The sequence below is a fragment of the Asparagus officinalis genome, chromosome 7 (assembly GCF_001876935.1).
Source record: "Asparagus officinalis chromosome 7, Aspof.V1, whole genome shotgun sequence".
Lineage (NCBI taxonomy): Eukaryota > Viridiplantae > Streptophyta > Magnoliopsida > Asparagales > Asparagaceae > Asparagus > Asparagus officinalis.
Genome location: NC_033800.1, coordinates 66,773,774 through 66,796,150, shown reverse-complemented (window position 1 = coordinate 66,796,150; position 22,377 = coordinate 66,773,774). Strand labels below are relative to the sequence as shown.

Below are 22,377 nucleotides of genomic sequence, written 5' to 3'. Positions count from 1 at the left end.
AGTTCTTGTGGCTGATCCCTGGAGCCCTCTTCTTCTTCCCTTTGTGATCCACCGCCCCTAAGGTGTTGAGGCAGATGTGATAATGACAAAGCAACTCCCACAGAGTCTCAACCACCAAGGGGGAACGGTCTGAAAGCTGGTCAATCTCATCTTAGCCTGGGACGTACTCCTCATATGGGAAGTCTCCTAGAGGCATCCCTGATACGTCATACATCTCATGGAGGGTTAGGCCGAGCTCGCCATTGGGGGTGAAGAACGTGCCACTATCCGCGCAATACAGTTCCAAGACGTTGTGGAACTGGGGGGCATTAATCTTCAAACCATGACGGGTGGCCCTAATGGCCACGAACAATTCTGAGTCCGTGAGATCAGAATTCTCAGCCAAAACGTAGTCAGTGATCTTGGACCACCAGGTGTAGTTGCCAGGTGCAGAGTAGACACACCCCTGGGCTCGGAAGTCCTTTGGGGGAAATCTCCCACCGGCTTGGAAGAAGCGATGACGGAAAGTCTCCGCAACCGCCGTCGTCTCCCCTGCGGGCAGCTCATTGAATAGTAGACCAGGGCATAGGCCTGTCACGCGTTTGCAAGAACTCTCTACCCCGTACCCAGCCGTGGAGCCTGTAAAGACACCGCAAGTAACCCTGTCCTGAGTAGGGGTCAAGTCCCAGTTCATCACTCTGGGGACCGCGAAAGATCGCAACTCGACGATCGAAAACCCTCTCGGCATGCTGGGAAGATAATAGTGGATCCCGTCCACCATGCGGAACCACCTGCTCTCCTTGATCAATAGGGCGAAAGGATCAGCCGCAGCATCACCGAACAAGAACTGTGGCTTTTGTAACTCCGTCCTGGCTTCGTCTGTCAACACCACGTCGGTGGTCAACTCACGTAGCGTTAGATGGTGCCCATCAGTGACTCTCTTTATCAAGCCATCTGGCTTATCAGCAGAGAACACAGGCACCAGATTCAAGGAGGGAAATCGGGGAGGCGCCGTATAGCCTGTGCCTCCGGCGAGACCGATGGCCACGCCCTTCGGAAGAGCTAAAGAACCAAAGAATCAGGACAGAATCCGCCCTAAGGGTAAATCTGCCTATCAAGCCAAGACGGGCGAATTCGCCTGTCAAAAAGTGAAATCCGCTTAGACAGAACGAGATTCGCCTGTCTAAACGATACTCCCCTTTACCAGAGAAAAAAATCGAACTCGCCTATCAAAAACGAGTTCACCCTCACCCAATAAAGGTTAATTTCGCCTGTAGAAACAAAGATCGTCCTCTACAAATAAGTGTAAAATTCGCCTAAAAAGGGCCGACTTTGCCCCAAATCGGGGAAGCTACCAAAGGATGACTGAATCCAGGAAGGACGAGTGATACTCATCCTCCCAACCCGACGTCTGTAACCTACGCAAGGTCGTCAGACGAACCCCTTGACTTACCCAAGTGCGTTTCAGGCACGCTGGTGGGCGCACCGGCGGCGAGGCGGTCGGAATAACGTCCAGGACCTCCTCCCTTCGCAACACACTTCTTAGATTTTGGTGCCATTAGGGGGATAAAGCGGGAACTCTCTCTCTTTAGAAATTTTTCAAGATTCCTGAGCACGGTAGCTCTCAAAAGAAGGGAACAGCCTATTTAAAGGCAGAGTTGCTTACGTGTCCACGATCACCCTCAAAAGGCAAAACACTAGCGGACGAGAGACGTGACCACGATCGAAATCAATGGCCCAGATGGCCCCTAACATTTCGAAGGAACCACCGAAACGGGAAATAGGCCGGTCGAAACCCGGAACCCGAGCCGAAATCGACGGCTGTATCCGACGGTTGGATTCGAAGACCACGGCCACGATTCAAACAAAACCCCCGAAGCTGACGTCACATTGTCGAATCACAATGAGCGCGACATGACTGAACCACGCCGCCTTAGCTGGAAAGCATGAAGCCCACCGGCGGACACGTGGCTCACTCACACTGAATCTAGTTACGCCCAAAGGAAAGGTCTCACTTGTGAAAACTCAACCCAAATCCACAAGTCGAGCAGAATTTTGCCCCCAAAACCTAACTTCGCCTGAACGGCTCATTCGCCTTTGGAGACAAACGACAAATAACACGACTTGTCCCGAGCCTTGAACCGCCAACGAGATGACCTCGTTTAAGCCCGCGCCTCAGGCGGCTGAGGGTTAGAGTAGAAATCTTAGCATTAAGCCTAAGAGAAACTACTCGACAACTCATCATACTGAGGGGAATAGTATGGCTAGCCCTATTCGAACGGTAATCGGTAAAGGCAAATCAAACCCGTTGATAGCTGAGGGTTTGCTAAAAATCCTAGAAAAGGCCAAATACATCTGATTCGTCAGGAACCTCTTTATTCAAAGTATTCCAGACCACATGCAAGCCGAGTTAGGTCTGAAAACTTTGAAGGGGGTCTTGTAGATGGTAAAAAAATACCTCTGTAAACTTGCGAGAAATTCGCCTGCAAGGAGAAGTCGCCAACACAATTCGCCAGCACGAGCCTAAGTCGCGCGGTCATCAAACGCACTCGTGTCTATTTAGTCCCAGGTTCGCCTAAATAATCGGCTCGCCCGCACGAGTCAAGATCGACTAAATAACGAAAATTCGCCTTTTTACAACTCACTTGACTGAGTCTAAAGTCGGATCTGCTTGCAAACCTCAAGGTCACCAGTATAGCTGGGTATCCGCTACCCCACGTGCCGGGGCAGGTTTTCCCACCTCTCTTGACCTGAAAAGAGAAGGCACAGTACCCCAGGCCCGTCGAGTGGCCGCTCACAGTACGAGTGATCGAACAGGTGCCAGATCAACCTGAACATTCATAAATGCAGCTCACATCGTACGTCCGAGTTAAGAGCTGGATCCGCCGGCATTCAGCAAGCTGTCCAAACCCACTCGAGTACTGGGCACCCGCTTTCCCACCTCTCTTGACCTGAAGGGAGAAGGCACAGTACTCCAGGCCCGTCGAGTGGCCGCTCACAGTACGAGTGATCGGACAGACGCCAAATCAACCTGCGCGCTCATAAATGCAACTCAGCTCATCGGTCCAAGTCAAGAGCTGGATCCGCCGGCGCACAGTAAGCTGGCCAAATCCACTCGAGTAGTGGGCAGCCGCTGTCTCACATACGAGGAGGGTCCTTCCCATTCCTACGTGACACGACGTGAAGCACAACCCATCGAATGACCATTCGTAGTACAGAGGGGTGGCAAGACGTCTCTCAACAGTACATGGTCATATCCCATGATTCAAGGAGTAACCACGTGGTCTCTCCACCATTTAAGAACTTCTTCCAGGTCTTACATACGAGGATAGGCCTTCCCACTCTTACGTGACATGACGTGGCCGTTCGTAGTACAGAGGGGTGGCAAGATGTCTCTCAACAGTATATGGTCATATCCCATGATTCAAGGAGTAACCACGTGGTCTCTCCACCATTTAAGAACTTCTTCCAGCCACGAAGAAGGGGTTCAGAACTTCTTCCAGCAAAAAAGAAGAGGTTCAGCTGTTTTCAGCCGCTCAGCGATTCGCTCATAGTTGAATCAGCTAACCGAACCACTGGCTCTCGACTCTCAATTGGGTCGACGGCAAGCTCTTTGCATAATCTTTGTATTGTAGCATCTCCTCTCAGTTCCAAGCCCTGATCGCCGCCGAACTCGGAGATCCGAACTCCATCAACCTAAGCTCCTACTGTGTACTGAAGCTCTCCAGGAACCTTGGTCAAACCGTCCAAGGGAAGCAGACTCGGCACGAGAATCGAGCGAAGCATCCTGTAGCTACCGAAAGTCCCCACATTAAACAAGAAGGGCATTCCCTCTGCTTCTGTTGTAATTTCGATTTATTAGTTTGTAATAAGCTATTCTTATTAATACAAACAAAGTTCCCTATTTTCGGGAGATCAAAATTTACACCTACACCCACTGGTGTTGAATCTGTTGATCGTAGTGCCTGTGGAGCTAGCTTACTAGCCGGTATTCTGAGATTATACATCAATCAGAGTGGCATGATGCTGACAGCGGAACCTGGATCGACTTGGATCCGGTTGACAACGCTGGAGCCAATATGTCCGGTAAAGTATAAGGGCCGGTCATGCTTTGAATTCTTTGTCTGTATGTCTTCTTTGGTGAAGGAAATGCAGGGAAAATGGTGTGCTACGAGATTGCAGTGTTGGACTAACGGCTCTGGTTCTTCAGGAGATGGCTTGATTCGGGTCAAGAAAGCTTCAGAATTGGTTAAGGCTTCTTGTAACGCTTCCCTTGTGTCCTTTGAAAGACGTAGCAGCTCATATAGAGTTATTCTAGCCGGTATATTAGTTAACTGTGCCATAATATCGAAATGGGGCGGAGAGCTTGAATTTACCGGTTTGTCTCTCCCAATCGGATGATTGAATCGAGACTGCTTTGGGTTTTGACCTTCTTGGCATAAGGGTTCTTTCCCTTTTTGTTTTTGTTGGATCTTCTCTGCAACTACAGGTGTTGGGGGAGTCGTGACAATTCCCATTTCCGTTAATGTCTTGGAAGGAACGGTTTTGGTTACCCCCTGCTTAGCCAATTACTCGGAAGCATCCGGATACTTGAAATGATATTCATTCCCGCTCCGTGTTACAAAGGCTTCCTGTTCATCTTCAGAAAGCGAGAAAGCAGGAATTCTGTCGTCATCTTCTCCTGGAATAGCAGAGGCTCCGTAACAAGACTTACCTTTTCCTTTTGACCTTTTCTTAGAAGAGGATCCAGTCCATTGTTCATCTCCAATCAGATCGGGGTGAACCCATAGAATCTCGCCATTTGGATCCGTGTGTGGCATAAGTCCTTTCTGACGTTGCTTGTGAGGATCGTCGTTCACGGTCTTCACTGCCGCGTTTATTACTGGCTCAGGCTGAAACCAGTTCAAGGAAACAGATCCGAAGCTAATCGACACTGCATTCACACCCACCTTCTTCTCCTTAGGTTGCTTCATAGTGATGACCCCAACATCAATCAAAGCTTGGATCTTATCTTTGGTGGGATGGTGAACTGCTCTGTGGAATGCGCAATACTTCGGGTCATTAACCCTTTTGGCGTCTTCCTGATCTTGGATCGGAGGCAACTTGATCTTGTTATTTTCTATGAGGTACTTGAAGATACCAGGAACTTCATCCTCTTTGAACGAGTAAACATTCAGGAATTTTGGTTCCAAAGCCTTCTGTTTCTGAGGCTGTTGTTGCTACCGTGACTGCTGAGGTGCTTTCTGCTGCTACTGTTGCGGCTGTGATTACACTTTGAACGTTTGATTTGCGTCCACTGTGTTTTCTTGTGCTTTTCCTTTCCCTTTAGGGACAAAATTTTATTGCGGAGTATTATTTGACGTCTGACCCCTCTCGGTCTTTTTCCTTTTAAGGAATCGTTCGGCTCGTTCTCCTTGCACTTTCAAATCTTTCCAAGTCTTTGGCGGTGCCATTCCCATAGCTTCAAGGATGTCTAGTGAAAGATTGTTATGACAAGTCTCGAGAATAAAATCCTCGCTAACCGAATCTCGACAATTCATTGCTTTATTCCGGAATCTTTTCACGAAGTTCTCCACCAACTCTCCGTTCTTCTGTATCTCGACAATTCATTGCTTTATTCCGGAATCTTTTCACGAAGTTCTCCACCAACTCTCCGTTCTTCTGTTTCTCATCGATCAATGTTCCGATTGAAATTTCAGTGTCGTCATCGAAGAAATTTGTAAGGAACATATCTTCCATGTCGTCCCAACTATTAATACTTCCCGGCTTGAGGTGACGATACCAATCGAAGGCTACTCCGCGAAGAGTACCAACGAATGACCGCACCATCAAGGGCTCATTACCGGAGATTATTCCCAAATGAGACTTAAAGTATATTAAGTGCTGAGTAGGAGAACTCTTTTCGTCGAACGGTGTGAAATTGATCAAATTGAACTTGGCCGGGTACGGGATTGATTCCCATTGTCTCGGGTACGGACATGGTATTCCGAACTTCTTTATCTCCTGAGCACTCATCAACGTATTGATCTTGCTCTCCAAGTCCCTCATTTTCTTATCCTCGCTTGTATCTTTCTTCGAACGATTCTGGGGAGAAGTGATATGGTCATCCTTCGTATTATTATCATCTGAGGGTCCACCCCCAACATTGTTATCAATGGGTGGGGTTTCCATATTGGCATTCTCATTCGCCTCTCGATCACTATCCGCCTGGTTAGGATTATTACGGTGGCTGGACTCTCCCTATTGATTCGTCAGCGCCGCGATCTGCTGGTCATGCATCTCCCTCATTTGCTGCATAGCCATTTCCATTTCAAATTTAAAACTATCTTTTTGCTTGGCTAAAGCGTCCTCAAGAATCTTAGCCACTTGCTCGGCGCTAATCATGAGTGATTCGTAGGGTTGTCCTACACTCGATGCAGTGTCATCGGAAGCCATCGCTGAGCAAGCATCCGAGCAAACATCCGAGCAAGCATCCGAGGTTTCATCATCTGAAGGAAGTCTCTTTTGCATTCTTTGGTAATCCCTTCGTCTACTGGTCCCCGATAGCAATCGAGTTATACGCTGGGACACTGCGGCAAACTGATCCGGACTAAAGTGTCGCGTTGACTTCCCTCTCCCGGTCATATTGACGGATACTTCTGAAAATTCATCATCTTAAAGGGTAGGTTTCCTCCTACGGAAGTGCCTTGGTTTAGCCTCGAACGTTCTGGTGGAGATTCTCTCAAACACCGAAACTCTTCGTGGGGCTTTAGAATAGCAGTATTCTGATAATACCGCCTTGATTATATTAGCACACGGACAGTGAGAATCCGCGTCTTGAATATTTCTTTTTCGGGACTTATTCGTACCCCCAGCCCTATAGTACAACTCGTCAGTTTGATGACTGGAGCAACCCATAGAGTGTTGGCACGATCTCCCAGGTATAACATTATCATTGGACAAATATGTTTCCCTCAGGGGATACGACGCTTTATTAGCGTCCCCAAGAGTCACTCGTTCAGATTTACGCTTTTGTGAGCGTGAAACTCTAACGGGCTCTCGAACTTCAACTCGCAATCCAATACGGTCGGTAACAAGAGCCTTTCCTTTATTATTATTCTTGGGGTGATTGGTACAACCCCCAGTCTGAATTGTTGTTTGGGAACATTTCGATGGTCCCAATCGCTCCTTCACGGGTGCTTTACCTCGATCTTCAGGTAGAGGACCGAGGCGATCTTTCAAAGAAATTCTGGATTTGGTGAGATCCACGCTACTACACGGCTCCGTCGGAGGTGCGGGGACAGGGGAAACAGGATCTGGAGTTAGAGAAGGCCAGATGGTAACTTCGTTCACTTTTGCTTTAAGCGTTGGTTTTGCCTTCGGCACCTACACTTATTTGCGCTTGGGTGATTTCTTAACTGTTTCTTCCTTCTGCATCTCTTTCGTTTTCTGCAAAAGGACTCGGGCATGCGTGAGCAATGCGCGACGCTTCTTGATTCGCTCCTCGAGGGTAGAGCGGGTCCTCTTGACGCGAACCCATTCATTCGTCTCTACCTTGGAGGAGGGGTTGGTGGCTCGTCGTTGCTGTTCTTGGCGCTGCCTAGATTTCAGATCCATATTATAGCGGATCCCGTCCATTGGCTCCAAAGCCTTGGTTAATTGTCAATTGTCACGCAAGGCGTTGATGCCGTCTTTAGCGTTCCCTCTTCGACAAAGTTGGAGCGCCTTCATCAGTTATCTTCATGGTGGAGGAGAAGTCCGGATCTACAGCTTTGACCTCTTTGGACGTCGTAGAGGCGTCGTGGGGCGTGGGTGCAGCGGCGGCGAGGGGATCCTTGATCTTCAAGCCTGAAGTCCCGTGAGTGCTTCTGGAAGAGGAGACCTTCCTACGCCTACTTGGAGAGGCGGATCTGGGGGAGAAGGAAGAGAGGTACTCTTCAAACTTTTGCTGATCGAATTCGTATTCGATCTCTTCATTCATCCGGATCTTGATTGCCGGTTGCGTCACGACAGCCTCGGCAGCGAGACTGTTGGCTCCTACTGTGGTCGCCAGTTTATTTTCGCTGAAAGTTACCTTCATTGCTAAATTCATTATAATTTTTATTGTTTACAAAGAATTCAAATACTCAACAAAAGAAAGAAATAAAGGGTTACAACTCTCTCGAAAATAACACAAGATCCGTTCGTCGTCTCTTGCTTGCGTAGGCTTTTGGCCGGTGATGGGGATGTCGATATCCGTGGACTACCTGACAATCAGATCAGATTCAATACTCTGTCGATTCGTGAAGGAATCTAAAAGCAGAAGCGCTTATCTCGACAATGGCGAGATAATTGCTCTTCTTAAGATTACCGCAACGGGATAATCCTAAGGAACGGACACGGATGATGTAGATCTGAAGAACCTTTCTCTCCTGTGCTGAAGAACTCGATCAATCTTCAATCCGACAGGGCTTCACCAATTCTCCAAAATTCTAGATCTCAAAAAAATAAAGTCCTGGGGCTGTATTTATAGGCTCCAGGAACTCCGGGCAGTTAAAACCGCATAACGACCTGTTTTTAGGGCTGCAGACACCCTTGGGTGTCTCAGCAAGGCCGAGACACCCTTGGGTGTCTCGGCCTTGGCCGAAACACCTTGGGGTGTCTCGGTTGGGCCGAGACACCTCGGGGTGTCTCAGTTGGGCCGAGACACCTCGGGGTGTCTCAACTCAGGCTGAGACGCTTCATTTTGCACACTTGTTCATTTCCACCGTAACTTCTTCATCCGAACTCGGATTTGAGTGATTCAACATGCATTGGAAAGCTGGCGAGGAGTTCTATAAGCTTCGATGATTAGATCATTGTGAATTAAGCTGGGATACGAGCGGCATTTCGCCTTTTGTAAGCGATGCGGGGCTCCCGATCAGTTCGTGTCTTCGTTATTCTGAAACTCCGTTACTTCACGTAGTTCGTCGATTCATTTTAAACGTTCATCAACATCAATCAAGCTTCTGTAACTTGGATAGTGACGTTCATCATCTTCTCTTAGCTTTGAGCTGCTCGTGGAGACCTATAGGCAATTTTCAACGCCTATAATATCAACTTCAAATAAGTTCAAGATATGCAAACAAAAGTGCAAGATGAGCTCAAGGCATATGAAGTAAAGAAGATGAAGTGCTTATACATCAATTTAAATTTTACATTTTCTTTACTTAGAAATTTTGTACAAGCCTTGATCACTCACACATATACACATAATGATTAGAACACACTAACATATGCTTAGTATGTTGGTTAACAATAGAAATTCTCTATGTTAACCATTAGAGTTTATAGCTTATCAATGAGTCGCAAAATATTCCATTCATATCATTTTTCACCCCTTTAGTAGTCGACCAATAAGATTTGTAGTCGACTACATGTACACTGTTTAAAATATTAAGTTTATGTTATTTGACAATGTAGTCGGCTATAGACAATAGTAGTCGATTACTCATGCCTTAAACTTAATTTCAAGTTTTTGTCAAATAACAGTGTAGTCGATTAACATACAATGTAGTTGACTACTCATGACTTAGACAGATTTTTAAGTTTCTGTAAAAATACAGCGTAGTTGACTAATGACTATATATAGTCGACTACTAATGTTAAATTTAATTTTCAAGTTTCTATCAAATTATAGTGTAGTCGACTACTACAAAGTATAGTCGACTACTAAGAGTCTTTCCAAAATTCTAGACTTTCTGTCAATTACAGTATAGTCGACTAATGACCAGAATAATCGTCTACTAAGAAAAATCCTGAATTTAAAGAGTCTGTTTGAACTCAGAGTAGTCGACTACTAGGAGTTATAGTCGATTACAGAGATAGTTTTTCTGACATTTCAAGTTTAAAAATCTAACTATTTATAGCCGCTTTTGATCCGTTGATTGGGTTTAAAAACTTGTCTTTTCAAGGGCTATAAATAGGTTTAATGTTCAGAAATTTGCACCATTGATTTCTATCTATAAGCTTTAACTTGTGCATTCTCAAGAGTTCTAAAAATTCAGATTTTTGCCTAAGTGTTGAGAAAATTGAAATCTGAAATAGCCTTTGATCTTCATTACATATACAAAGTATTAAGGCATTTTTCAGAGATTAAAAACATTCCTAAAGCCATTGCTACACATCACTACACAATCAAGGCTTATAGGAATTGTGTTGTTAATTCAAGAAAAGTTCTCTCGGGTGTGAGAGTTGTGATCTCTTGGTGAAGAGATTGTGTGCAATTTACATGGTCTTGCAAATTGGTTAGGTTTGTTTTTTAATTTTGTAATAGTTTTTAAATTCATAGTGGAACTCTCAAGCGGGATTTTCTTGGGGACTGGATGTACACCGGGGAGGTGAAACCAGTATAAAAGCTTGTGTTTGTGGTTAAAATTTCTGTGATTGTTGCTATCTTTATTATAATTTATAATCTACTTTGCATAAATTTTAAAAAAACAATATTCATCCCCCTCTAGTGTTTTAGTGTGTATTAGATCAGATCCTACATTTGGAGGAGATCTTTGAGGAGATCAACTTTTGGAGATCAAAAAACCACCTAAGGAGATCGGCGGTCTTTAGGAGCTATTCTTAGAGCTTTTCCTTGGCTTGTGAACTGAATTTCGGTTGGATTAAATCAACTCTTTTACAGAGTTGTAAACTCGTTTTAAGTTCCTTAACTCATTCAGAGTTCTAAACTCGTACTGAGTTCTCAAACTCAATCAGTTTTTTTAAACTAGTGAGAGTTTTAAACTTGCGTTGCAAGTTCTTCCTATCAAGAAGACTCAACCAAGTTCCACGAGGCGAAGCATTCGGATCGTCAACGGGATACAAGATTCAAACTCCCATCGACACCAAGAAGAACTCAGCTTTAACAAATGAGAGGTCTCTGTTGATCCCTTTCTTCTTTTGTAAATCAGGATACCGATTGAGAAGATTGTAATTTTTTTTTAAAGTCAGTTAGAGAGAAATTGCATTGAGAGAGAGTTGTATTCATTCTTTTTTCTAAGTCAATTAGAGAGAAAAATACAAATTTGCTTCTCAATTTTTTTCTTAAATTTTCCCACGAACAATAAACTGAGATAGTCCTAATGCTCTCCGGCCCTACAATCAGTGTAGGCATTCCAGGATTAGTCCAAGATGAGTTAATGTCGTTTTTGCCTTTATCGAAGTTGGAGCTTTAAAAGAATTGGCGGAGGGAGGAAACCTTAGGTTGGTCAATTTGGGGGTGGAGGAGAGGGTTGGGGCAAGTAGAGTGAGGTGGAGGAGGGGAAGGTGGATGGGGGGATGGTGCAGGTGTTGTGTAGCAAGAGAGATCCATCAAGATTAAGGGAGATCTAGAGATGCTTGTAAGGAACCATTGAAGTGGGGATAAAGATAATGAAGAAGATGAAGAATGAGAGATTTTTGTGGGTGAAATGGGGAGGGGTAGTTTAGGATTTTAGGAAAATTCAGTATACAGAATCTATTTACGTGAGTTGATAGGGCCTAATCACATGAGAACTTCATTTTGAGGGCTTAGAGGCTGCTTGGAGAGGCTTATTTTTTGGTTGTAGGAACTAATTTGAAGTAATTTATAATGAGTAGGAACCTAATAGCAATTTCAATAATTTTTAAAGAACTAATTTTCAAACAACTTTTAAGAATTGAAAGATTAATTTAGAACAATAAGGTGCCATTTAGCAAATTGTTAAATGAGGGGTTAAGGACGTTTAACCCCTTCTCAACCCGCCAAACATATAAAATCTATACAAGGGTTAAAGTGAGTTAACACTCTATAACTTACCAAAACGTAAAAAACGCATAATGGCTAAACTAAACCATTTAGAGGGATTATAATACTCATGTTTAGAAGGATTAAGATGTAACCGTCTATTTACAAAGAAAATAATCAAAATTATCGTTATTCCCAAACATCAAAACCGATTACAAGAAGTAAAATAAAAGCGTATTTAATAGATTAATAATTTAATGCTTCGACTAAGGAAATGGGCCAACCACTTTAATCCTTCTCTCTAATTTCTCTGCAATAACCCTTTACGAAATGCGGCCTAAAGATTTAAGGAATCGAGCAAACGAGGCCTAAAGAATAAAGGAAACCAGGGAACTAATATTAAAAAAAGAAAAACCCTTTTGCGTTATTACAACAGACTCTACAAAAAAAAAATTTCCTTACAAAATACAAAAATTCATTTACACATTGCACACGCCTTAACGTTGTCCCCTGATGAAAGGAAAGAGAGAGCCAAATATGGTAGATAATAATTGTTACCAAGTACAAAGTCGCGTCGGTCTTCCTTTTAAATCCTCATCTATTTTCTCCCAAATTTCTGAAAAATCATCACCCTTTTAAAACTCTGAGATCAATCATCGATCGCTTTCTAATGGAAGCAAACCCGACGCCAGCGCAGGCGGAGGCGGCGGCCGGATCCGCCGGAAACTGGAGATCTGACCTAACGCCGGAGGGGAGGGATCGCGTAGCCAACAAGATGTAGGATTTAGCTCATGCTTTCTTGCAGTTTGATTTACTTGATGAACTGGAGTCTAAATTTGTTTTGAGTTTGGGGTTTTGTTAATTCTTTGGAGACTAGGGTTTGAGAATTGAGCTTATGATGGGGATTTAGGTTTCTTGATGTTTCTAGATGAATGCTGGGTCTTTTTAAAGGCCGGTTTAGGGTATGGATCGATGCTTTTGAGGTTGCTGTTTGACAGTGGGTTTGACTGAGGACTCCGCATGTCTGCATGTTTGTTAATTCAGTTGATTTCCTTATTATCTGATGGTTAGATTTATTGTATAAATTCGCTTGAATTATAGTGTGAATTGATGCTATCTTTCCAGTTGTGAGTCATATTATGTTAAATGACAGAAACAAATTTGCAGATTTAGTCTCTGTCAACCTCAATATTTATGTCCATCAAAATTGGAAATGTAATGCTGGAGATCTCGGAAATAATCGCTAATAGGGTATATATTATCTTATTTGCATGTTCATTTAATTTAAGTGCTAACTATAAAGTGAAACTGACCCATGCTGAGGGTTGCTATAGTTTGAGGTTAATGTTAAACTAATAGTTCAAGTTCGTGGAGCTCAGTTGACTGAGGACTTGGCCACGAGGCAATTGATCGATTACTCTGTGCATGCATGCATGTGTTTTTATTCAGTTGATTTTCCTATTATCTGATGGTTGGAGTTATTGGAGATTTTGCAAATATTGTGGCTTTATGCTATCTTCTGAGTTACTGAGTCTTATCATGTTAAAAATAGATAAATGTTTACAGGTTTTGACTCTATCAACCTCAGTATTCACGTCTGTTGACAATGGAGTGTAAAGATAGAGGTCCCAGGGAAATTTGCTGGTTTAATCTGGTAGTTGTTGTATTCACATGTTTATTAAATTTAAGTGCTAAGTATAAAATGAAACTGACCTAAGCTGAGGGTTGCTATCTTGTTCATTACTGAAATTAGTATCGATCGAGGATTCTGTGCATGCATGCATGCATGTTTATTTAGTGTATTTTCCTATTTGATGATTAGAGTCATTGGAAATAACTGCTTGAGTAATGTAGGTTTATGCCGGAGTTGTGGGTCATATCAGCTACAAAACTACAAATAAAGAAATTTGCAGGTTTCATCTCTGTCAACCACAATATTTACGTCCATTGAAGTGAAAATGTAGGGGTAGAGCTCTCAGAGAGGTTTATGTTTAGTCTGGTTTAGGTTGCTATACTCGTCTGTTTATCTAAGTTAAATGCTAACTGTGAAGTGTCAATGACTCGTACTGATGATTTTATGGACTGACTAAAATGAAATGAGTTAGAAAATGTACTTTTAGAATGTTTGCTTGTTTCTCCTGCTTTAATCTCCTCACTGTAGATGTTTTCGTTTGAGTATTTATCTATAAAAAATGACCCAACTTTCAGCCATTCCAATGTTAGTGTTGAAAGTGGGTCATTTTCTTTTTTTTTTTAATTTCGTTCTTTTAATAACCGCGATTGCCAATCCTGGGTAATTAACAAACAATCACATTGGTCAGAAAAACTTAGGATTGCTGCCCCTAACCAACACTCATTAATCAAAAACTTCCTAACTGTTCATCGGTGTCACCCACCAGTACCAGTGGGAGGAGCTCTTGCAAAGCTCCCAAGATGCTAGCTTCAGTTTGTTTTAGGCTGGTCGACTCATCATTGGTAAGTCCATGAATTATATTTTGCACAGAGCGTACCACTGCATTGCAAGCATCTGTTCTGTCACTACAAACTTCAAAGGCACCATACATCCCCGCTCGGCAGAAGGGTTGCCCGACAGTCTAGTTTGGCTGTTTAAAGCAAAACATAAACCATGACAGAACAATTTCAGAATATTCTTGTTGATATCAAAATCATGGTAATTTTGAATATGTTAATGCTATCTAATTTTTGTCACTGACACTTTGTGTTATAACTTGGAAGCTTGCAAGAGGCCTTTCAATGAGAACTAGTAGGGGGCCCAGTGAACAAGGGCACTTTCATGTATATGTGTTCATTAATAACCCATCGCCAGTGATGCTGGGTTTTTTTAATTATCATGATTAGTTTGTTAATTATCTGGGTTCAAAAACCCCGGATTATTAAAAGAGCAGAATTCCAAAAAAAGACCAACTTTCGGCAAGAATGTTGACGTGGTCCAAAGTTGGTCGTTTTTGTAATTTAAATTTAGAAAAGAGTTGTTTTCAGACCCAAAAAACTCCATTTTTATTTGCAACAGTGCACAATTTAACTCAATTCTTGTTTTGCATAATTCTTGTTTGAAATGACTTATATGATTTTATCTCTCAAGTATTCAATTCTTGATAGATCCTTGCCTCTTTCATCTTCTTATCTCTGGATAATCTGGTTCTTTTCAATAGTATGAACTGTTACATTCATGTCATAATTACCATGGTTGAGAAATACTTTTGATGACGTTATATTATTGATCATTGTTATTTTGCAGACTGGAGACCTTGAAGAGACATTTGCCGGTCAATGTTCCTGAGGGATTAAGCGAATTGAGGAAAATTGCTGTCCGATTTGAGGGGAAAATTTATAATCTTGCTACTAGTCAGGTACATCTCTTTGCATGATGTCTACACTTTTCTTGTTGCTGGTACATCTATTTGCATGATTGTCTACACTTTTCTCGCTGTATTTAATAGAAGACCACTTGTTATAGGTAAATTATTTCTGTGGATTTTTTTAATTTCATCTGACCTTTGTTAATGTGCACAAATTTCTAGTTTTTAGATTGTATAGCATGTCTATCCGTAATGTTCTGGGAGAACTTCAAAGCTGACATCTACCATACTGATTACAATCCCCCATAAAATAGTCACTTTATAGTTATAGTGATCCTATGTTCAGGTACAAGATAGAATATAGGAGTTACTGGGATTCAAAGTACTAACCTTGATCTACATAGAGGTGCATCATCATAAATTCTGCCATGTTCCTGAAAGTGAACGTTTAGTTAGGTATCTTACCTTCTATGTAGTCAAAACTATAAAGGAGAACAGAAAATAGTTGTCCTTTCCATTAATGAAAATGTAAGACCATTTATTGGAGAACATATGATCAATCAAGTTTTAGCTCAGTCGTGAAATTTAGACCACCTAATGAAAAACCATTGTTAGAATGTAATCAATCTTATAACTTGTTTGGCAGGTTTCAAAGAAAGAGAAACTTCCTATTACTACTGTGAGCAAACATAAGCTGAATAACATACTCCTTGTAAGATTTGTGGCTCAAGTTGCATTAATTACTAATATAGGGCTGTGATTCCCATATCTGTTATTTGTGCGTGATTGCTCGTTCGTTCTGACGAATGTTAGTTTGCACCAATTTGTATATCATGAAATTGTTTGATCTCGGTCGTATTAATTCGTCTTTTAGTAAGTCAAGTTACATGTGGTATTCTGATTGACATTTTTTTTTTTTTTTTTTTTTGGAAATGAGAGAATTGGTGTTCATTCTCAAACTGAAAAAACTCCCCAAACTCTTAAAAGTTGGAAAGGGAGTCACTTCTACCTGGGATGCTTGAAAGAATAAGAACCAAACACGATTCAAAAGTTTGAAAAGTATCCAACTAAGGAGAAAATATCTTAACCCAATGAAAATTATATAACCAAAAATTATGATTGCTCCAAGATTTTCAATTTGATGAATTATAAATTCACATGGAAATTCAAATAGCAATCTAACCTTCATTAAGTGGACATTTTAAACTTATGTTCTTATCATGGACTTGCTGTTTAACCTTAACGGAGTCACAATGTCTTTAACTTATCTTTTGTCACTTTTGTATTTGGCAGTATCATCTGGCATTTAGCGTAGGTAGCTTTTTTTGCTATATGATAAGTTCCCACTTACCACTAGTCATATTGAAACTTATGCCTTTTTTCTTCTTTAGTCTGGGGTTATGGTCGCTTTATGAGCTTTCAGCAGATCATTTATATTGTTTTATTGAAATCTAAGTTTTATAGTTAATTCATGATTGTCAGCATGTTCAATCATTATTAAAAATATGCTTTTGTCTTTGTTGATTCTATGGTCATTATTAGAGTCAAAGCTTCCGTAGAAATAACTTTCTTCCTCCCACTTATCTCAGTCGGACTATCTGCGGAAAATTTCTCTGAAAATGCTTTCTATGGAGGCTAAGGTTCAGCAACCGAGTCTAATTACTTCAGGAACACCAAATGACAGTGCTGTGAATCAAAACCTTGCAAATTCAGGTATCTTCTGTGTCATCAACTATCAGTAAATGGGCATGTTAATAATAATAGAATGCTTCTCCCACCTCTAAGTAGTGTGAACTTCAATTGAGTTTTAGGATTCTCTTACACTGTTATCTCTCACTTTCACTGTAACTTTGTTACTATCCAACTGAAGCTATGATGTATTATATCATCTTTGAGTAGATATTCTTGCAACGATTGCTGTGTTTATTTAATGTTTTTCTCACTCCCCCACCCCTTGAAAATTGCACTGTGGGTGTGTGTATATACGTATACATGCTTTAATCTTTCTGTATGTTTACTATCTATAGATATGTGGAAAAATAGGTATCATGCGGTTGACACCCTGCATTCCTCCCTTCCTCCATCTATCTACCTGCATATAGTGAGTAGGAGTGTAGCAAGTAATTATGCAAGTGCTTGTACCGTGTAATAAAGTACAGAGGTACTTCAATTATCTGTTTTTTTCCGGTTTTTGTGGAATTCCATGTTAACGTTTATATGGAAGTTATCCTGCCATTCAAGGATGACATTTATTTTTAAGGTATAAAGTTGTAAACGTGCTTCTGTATTAACCGTCTCATTTTATTTCCTTTTTTAATCTATTAGTCATGAAATGTTACTACAATCAATAACATGTGTGCCCAGTTTGTAAATATTTATCAGATAATGGACCCATCTAATTTCTGGTATAATTTTGAAGGGATTCGGTATGAGACAGTGACTTTGTCCTATCCTAAGCCACCTACCCAGTGGCTACATACTCCAGCAAACAGATCTGTTGATTGTGATAGGAATTCGATTTTGGAAGATGAGCCCAGTGCCAAGGTACTTCACATTGTACTGCCTCATTTTACCTTTTCTTGTTATACCTGTAAATTTAATATTAGCTTTACCTGTATTTTTTTCTACTTAATATTTGGAAGTTTAAAATTTTAATCATACAGTATGTGTTTTTTCTCAGTAGTTTCTTTGAATGAGGTATATCTGGCATGTGTCTTCTTTCATTATTTACTTCTATCCTTTCATTTGTTTATAGTCATACAGATTTTATTGATTTTAAATGTTAATCCATCTTCTTAGAAGCATTACATGGCTGGTTCCAACAACAATAATAAGTTAATAACACATCCACTGAAACCAAAGTATTTATAATTATACTGTTTTCTTTGGTCTCTCTCTCTCTCTCTCTCTCTCTCTCCATGTGTGTGTGTGTGTCATGTTTAAAGCAATTCATGTCTTTCATGGCAATGCTGTACAATACTATATGTATGCCAATTATTTAATTTGTTGTATACATACATATTCAAATGGAAGTATTCTTTAACCCTGCTAGATATTAAATGTGTTTTGTGCTTATTTTAACTTATTTAATGTTGTTTTATGGTTTGTGAGTTTACCCACCAAAATCAGGGTTAGATTACAATTAACATGTAAAAGTTTATCAAAATTAAATTATATTAACAACTTGCTGAAAATTGCACTAAAATATTTTCTTCTGGAAAATGTAAAAAAAATATAACCTATTAAAAATAGGTTTAAATACATTTTGTACAAAATAGAGCTTTTCTGTCCGTCTTCCTTTTGAAATAGAGTTTTAACGCGGCATCAAAGTGATTGTTTTAACAAAGCAAATTCTTGAACAAAGTTTGCAACTATGTTCTAGACCTGTCTAACGTGCACCATTATTCTGCCTTTTTTAGTCAATATGTCACAGTTGTCGACGAGCAAAAAGATTTTCTTATTTCTTTATTCCTTTTTCCCCTATCCTTTGTTTTTTTGTTTTGTCCTTTTCGGGAGGGGAGAGGGTGCCCACTTCCAATCCCCTGAAAGAATAATCACGTGCTACTCAATTCTTTTGCTAGATCTCACATGTCTATCTTTAACAACTTCCCTAATTTGTTCACATTTAATTCAGTAATCACCCCATTCTTCTGATGTCAAGTCTATTTTTCAGTTTAAAATTCATATGTTTATGATTAAAATTCAAGTTAGAATGATCTTGTTTAAAAATGCACTAATACCTGAACTTACATATTTAAAAATGTAAAAGTATCTCCTGACAAACCCCGATTATCCATAACTACAGAAACTGCGGATAAAGCATTTAGATTTTCAATAAATGGATTTGTATTAGACATGTGAAAAAGTATGCGGAAGAAAATAACTAGAGCCTTTCAACTTTGCCCCATTTGAGCTACCCAAAATGATGGTGGGAATGTTTCTCCCGTCCTCCAGCAACTTGTGTTTTAAAGCCCAAAGGACAAACTAAAATGACGATAGTTGCATATTACATTTCTCTGCTATCAAAGAGCCATTATTGTAAAAGTATGTATGTTAATTGAAGTCAATGTGGAGGATTACTTTCGTGAGCCTCATTCTAGATGCCAGCAAGTGTTTTCCGTTCTTGATTATCCAACAACTCCTTTATGCCTGGAAACCAAAAAGTAAACTCAAATAGCTAAGGCTACATATTGTGTTTGTTTTCTCATTCCGGAGGGAAAAACCTTCCTAATGATATTTGATGTCTCCTGGATACAACTAAATGAAGGATTCTTTCAGGGTCGTTAAGAAATATTCAAAATATATAATATTTTCTTAATCTAGTTTTGTGTTCTTATAATTAATGCTTTGAGAAGTCATATGAATTCTTAATCCGAATGCAGTCACTAGAAATTTATCCTACTCCAACGAGCCTAAAAGAGTAGGTAGATGTTAACTGATAGATAAGTAATATCAATACATTTGACTACATGTTGTACCACGGAGATTAACTCATGTACATTCACCCTTTTGTTTTCTAACTATATTTTTTGCTTCTCCCAAACACCCCTGCCAAAAAGTACATACACATGCATACATAGCATGCAAAAACAGAAGGAAATAGAAAAACCCGCCCCCTCAAATTTATATCCCTTAACCTATTGAAGGACATCAAAATTTGCTGGAACATGGTTATTATGATTGCCAATTATGTTTGTGTTTATGTAAAGCCTTAGTGTAGATCATTGTTGCTTTATGACCTCTTCCTGAAGAACCCACATTGAAGAGGCTGGTGTGCTCTCTGCTACTTGAAATATTCGCAGAATGTTTTTACAATTATTGCGGTCCTCTTGTCTTATCTCTAATTTAGGATTGGCAACCTTGGTTTGGTCCTATCATGCAAAGGTTGTGTGCCAGAGACATTCTTTATCTCTTGCATGTGAAACTCCTTAACGTTTATCACTTGTACACGGAATTATATGGAGTTTATTGTGGCAAGATGATAGCTTCGTTTTCACTTGGTTCGAGTCAATTAGAGTGGCAGCTAACCATTGTTTTAGTAGAAATTATTTGGAATTATCACAAAGCATTGACATTTTTTATTATATAGTATATTATGAACATCTCCAACTTTTTAGATGCTATTAGCTATAAATTGATCCAACTCAGAATTTGCGCATGCTAACCAGTTCTCCTTTAGTTACATCGATAATATAGATGTGTGTAATTTTAATTGTTTTTTATCTGATAAATATCGTGTAAATAACAGCGAAGGAAACTCAATGAGCCGGAAAAGATCTCAACAGAGGAGCTCAGTTGCAGCAGTGAGAAACCAAAGGAGCCTACTTTCAGCTGCCCTATTTGTTTGTGTGAAATTGTTTCTCCTTTCACCACACTCTGTGGTCATATTTTCTGTGAAGTTTGCATCAAGACTGCCATCAAGAAGCAGAAGAAATTATGCCCAACTTGCCGAACAAAACTTACTGGGAAAAACAGCATTCACCGAGTTTTCCTTCCATCGCTAGACTGAGGCAACATTAAATCAATTATTGAATTATGGAAGCTGATGTTTTGCTGCCTAGATCTTTCGAGCTGAAACCGGTTCTCATTTGAAGTGCATACGCAGTAAGTATTAGCAATATGTTCTGTTGTATTCCAAATATAGAAAACTAAAGTACTTTTTTTTAATGGGAGAAACTAAAGAACTTGGGAAACCCATATGATCAAGTTTCGAATAATGTATATGCAGAAGCTTACCGCAGAAACTGATTGCGTTCTTATTTGCAATGGGTTATCTGCCTTGTTTTATACAACAGCAAAGGGTTATAAATTCTAAAGAGTCAGTAAGTTCGCATTCAAATACATTAGCAGGTATGAACTCTGCTGTTGCGCTTAACATCTTGGTTTTATTGATTTCTGATATATGCTTGAGAGACTAGAAGTTCTAAAGGACAAACAAGATCATAAGATAAAAACGAAAGAGTAAAAAGACAAGATTTCTGAGCAAAGTTCGCTTTCAAGTTTAAGGCAAGAACAAGCAACAACAGCAATCCAGGCAAACTTCTTCAGCTAGAGTTTGATGTCCCCGTCTCCCTTGCTGTATTTTGGATTCTGTTCCTTTCTTCTCTGCACTTGCTACAGATTATATGCATTTAATTTCTATCTGTGTTGGTTCTATTATTTAAATACACATTGTAGCAGTTCCTGTTGTTTTCAACGCTTGCTCCGGATTATATGCATTTGACGTGGGCTTTGTTAAGGGGCCGTTTGGTTGGTTTCCTAAAAACTAAGAAAAGGAAATCGGTACAAGGAAATCTATAAAATAATATTTTTATCCATTTTCATCCCTAAAACTCTCCAATAAAATAATATTTTTATCCTTCAACTCATCTTATTTCATTTTATTTCTTACCTAAAAATAAACCAAACACAAGAAATGTGTCACATCATCCAACTCATCATATCTCATCTTATCTTATTTTTAAAAATCATACACATCATCCAATAATATTGTGACAACTCATCTCATCTCATTAAATTTTTCTTTCCATCCATTTCTTCAAAAAAAAAAAAAACAAGAATGTGTCACATCATCCAATAATATACCTTCAACTCATCTCATCTCATCTATTTTCTTATTTTTAAAAATGAACCAAACACAAACAACCTCAAAACATTATCTAATAATATACCTCCAATTCATTTCCTTATTTTTTTTAACCAACCAAACAACCTCAAAACAAGTTTTTTTAAAAAAATCACTCACATCGTCCAATAATAAGGTGACAACTCATCTCATTTCATCTCCTATTCTATAGTTTTCTTCTTTTTTAAACCAACCAAACAACCTCAAAACAATTATTATAAGAAATAGGTTTCCTATTCTTTGATTTCTCTTTTTTCGAAACTAACAGCCCCTAAGACAAGACAATATAGTGAGGAACCACCACAAAAATTTTAATCTTTGTAAAACAACCATGGTAATATGCACTTATAATACAGTGCAACCAATTCGTAATCTCCATCCATATTTTGTTAACCAATATGTTAAATTCCTTAAACACCCTCATGGCAGGACCCACGTATCTTTAGACTAGTGTGCATCCCGTGCAAAACACGGCCCCCTGTTTTTTTAAGCACTGCATTTTAAACTTGTCTTCCTCTAAGTGTTAATACATTTGATTTAATTATTGTACGCTTAAAATTAGAAATTATATATACTCCTATATACTTAAAGAAGAATCTAAGTTTTATTATATTTGATTTAGAAATCATATCTAGTAATCTATACTTGAAGGAGAATCCATGTTTTAATACGTTTGATTTATTTTATTGTTTAGAATACAGTAAATTACTGTAGATAAACAGTAGCTTCAAGTATAGAGGCTCAAATCTGCTTTACTGTTT

The 22,377-nt window shown here is 39.9% G+C and overlaps 1 protein-coding gene across 2 annotated transcripts; it reads left to right on the top strand.

Annotated features, from left to right (window-relative positions):
• Positions 12,166-20,830, top strand: LOC109850060 (E3 ubiquitin-protein ligase BRE1-like). Of its 2 annotated transcripts, XM_020419973.1 has the most exons (6): positions 12,166-12,448; positions 14,931-15,042; positions 15,638-15,703; positions 16,581-16,704; positions 17,411-17,535; positions 20,240-20,830. In XM_020419973.1, the coding sequence occupies exons 1-6, from the start codon at positions 12,342-12,344 to the stop codon at positions 20,498-20,500; spliced, it is 795 nt and encodes a 264-aa protein (XP_020275562.1). In that variant the 5' UTR covers positions 12,166-12,341; the 3' UTR covers positions 20,501-20,830. The 2 variants fall into 2 exon arrangements, with proteins under 2 accessions (XP_020275562.1, XP_020275563.1); XM_020419974.1 differs by lacking the exon at positions 15,638-15,703 and having other exon boundaries at positions 12,169-12,448.

What these genes read in the sequence shown, in the direction of transcription:
- LOC109850060 (XM_020419973.1), top strand. Translation starts at nt 12,342, where the DNA reads ATGGAAGCAAACCCGACGCCAGCGCAGGCGGAGGCGGCGGCCGGATCC. An exon ending in GATCGCGTAGCCAACAAGAT is followed by an intron (nt 12,449 to 14,930) that starts GTAGGATTTAGC and finishes GTTATTTTGCAG; the next exon opens with ACTGGAGACCTTGAAGAGAC. An exon ending in TCAAAACCTTGCAAATTCAG is followed by an intron (nt 16,705 to 17,410) that starts GTATCTTCTGTG and finishes ATAATTTTGAAG; the next exon opens with GGATTCGGTATGAGACAGTG.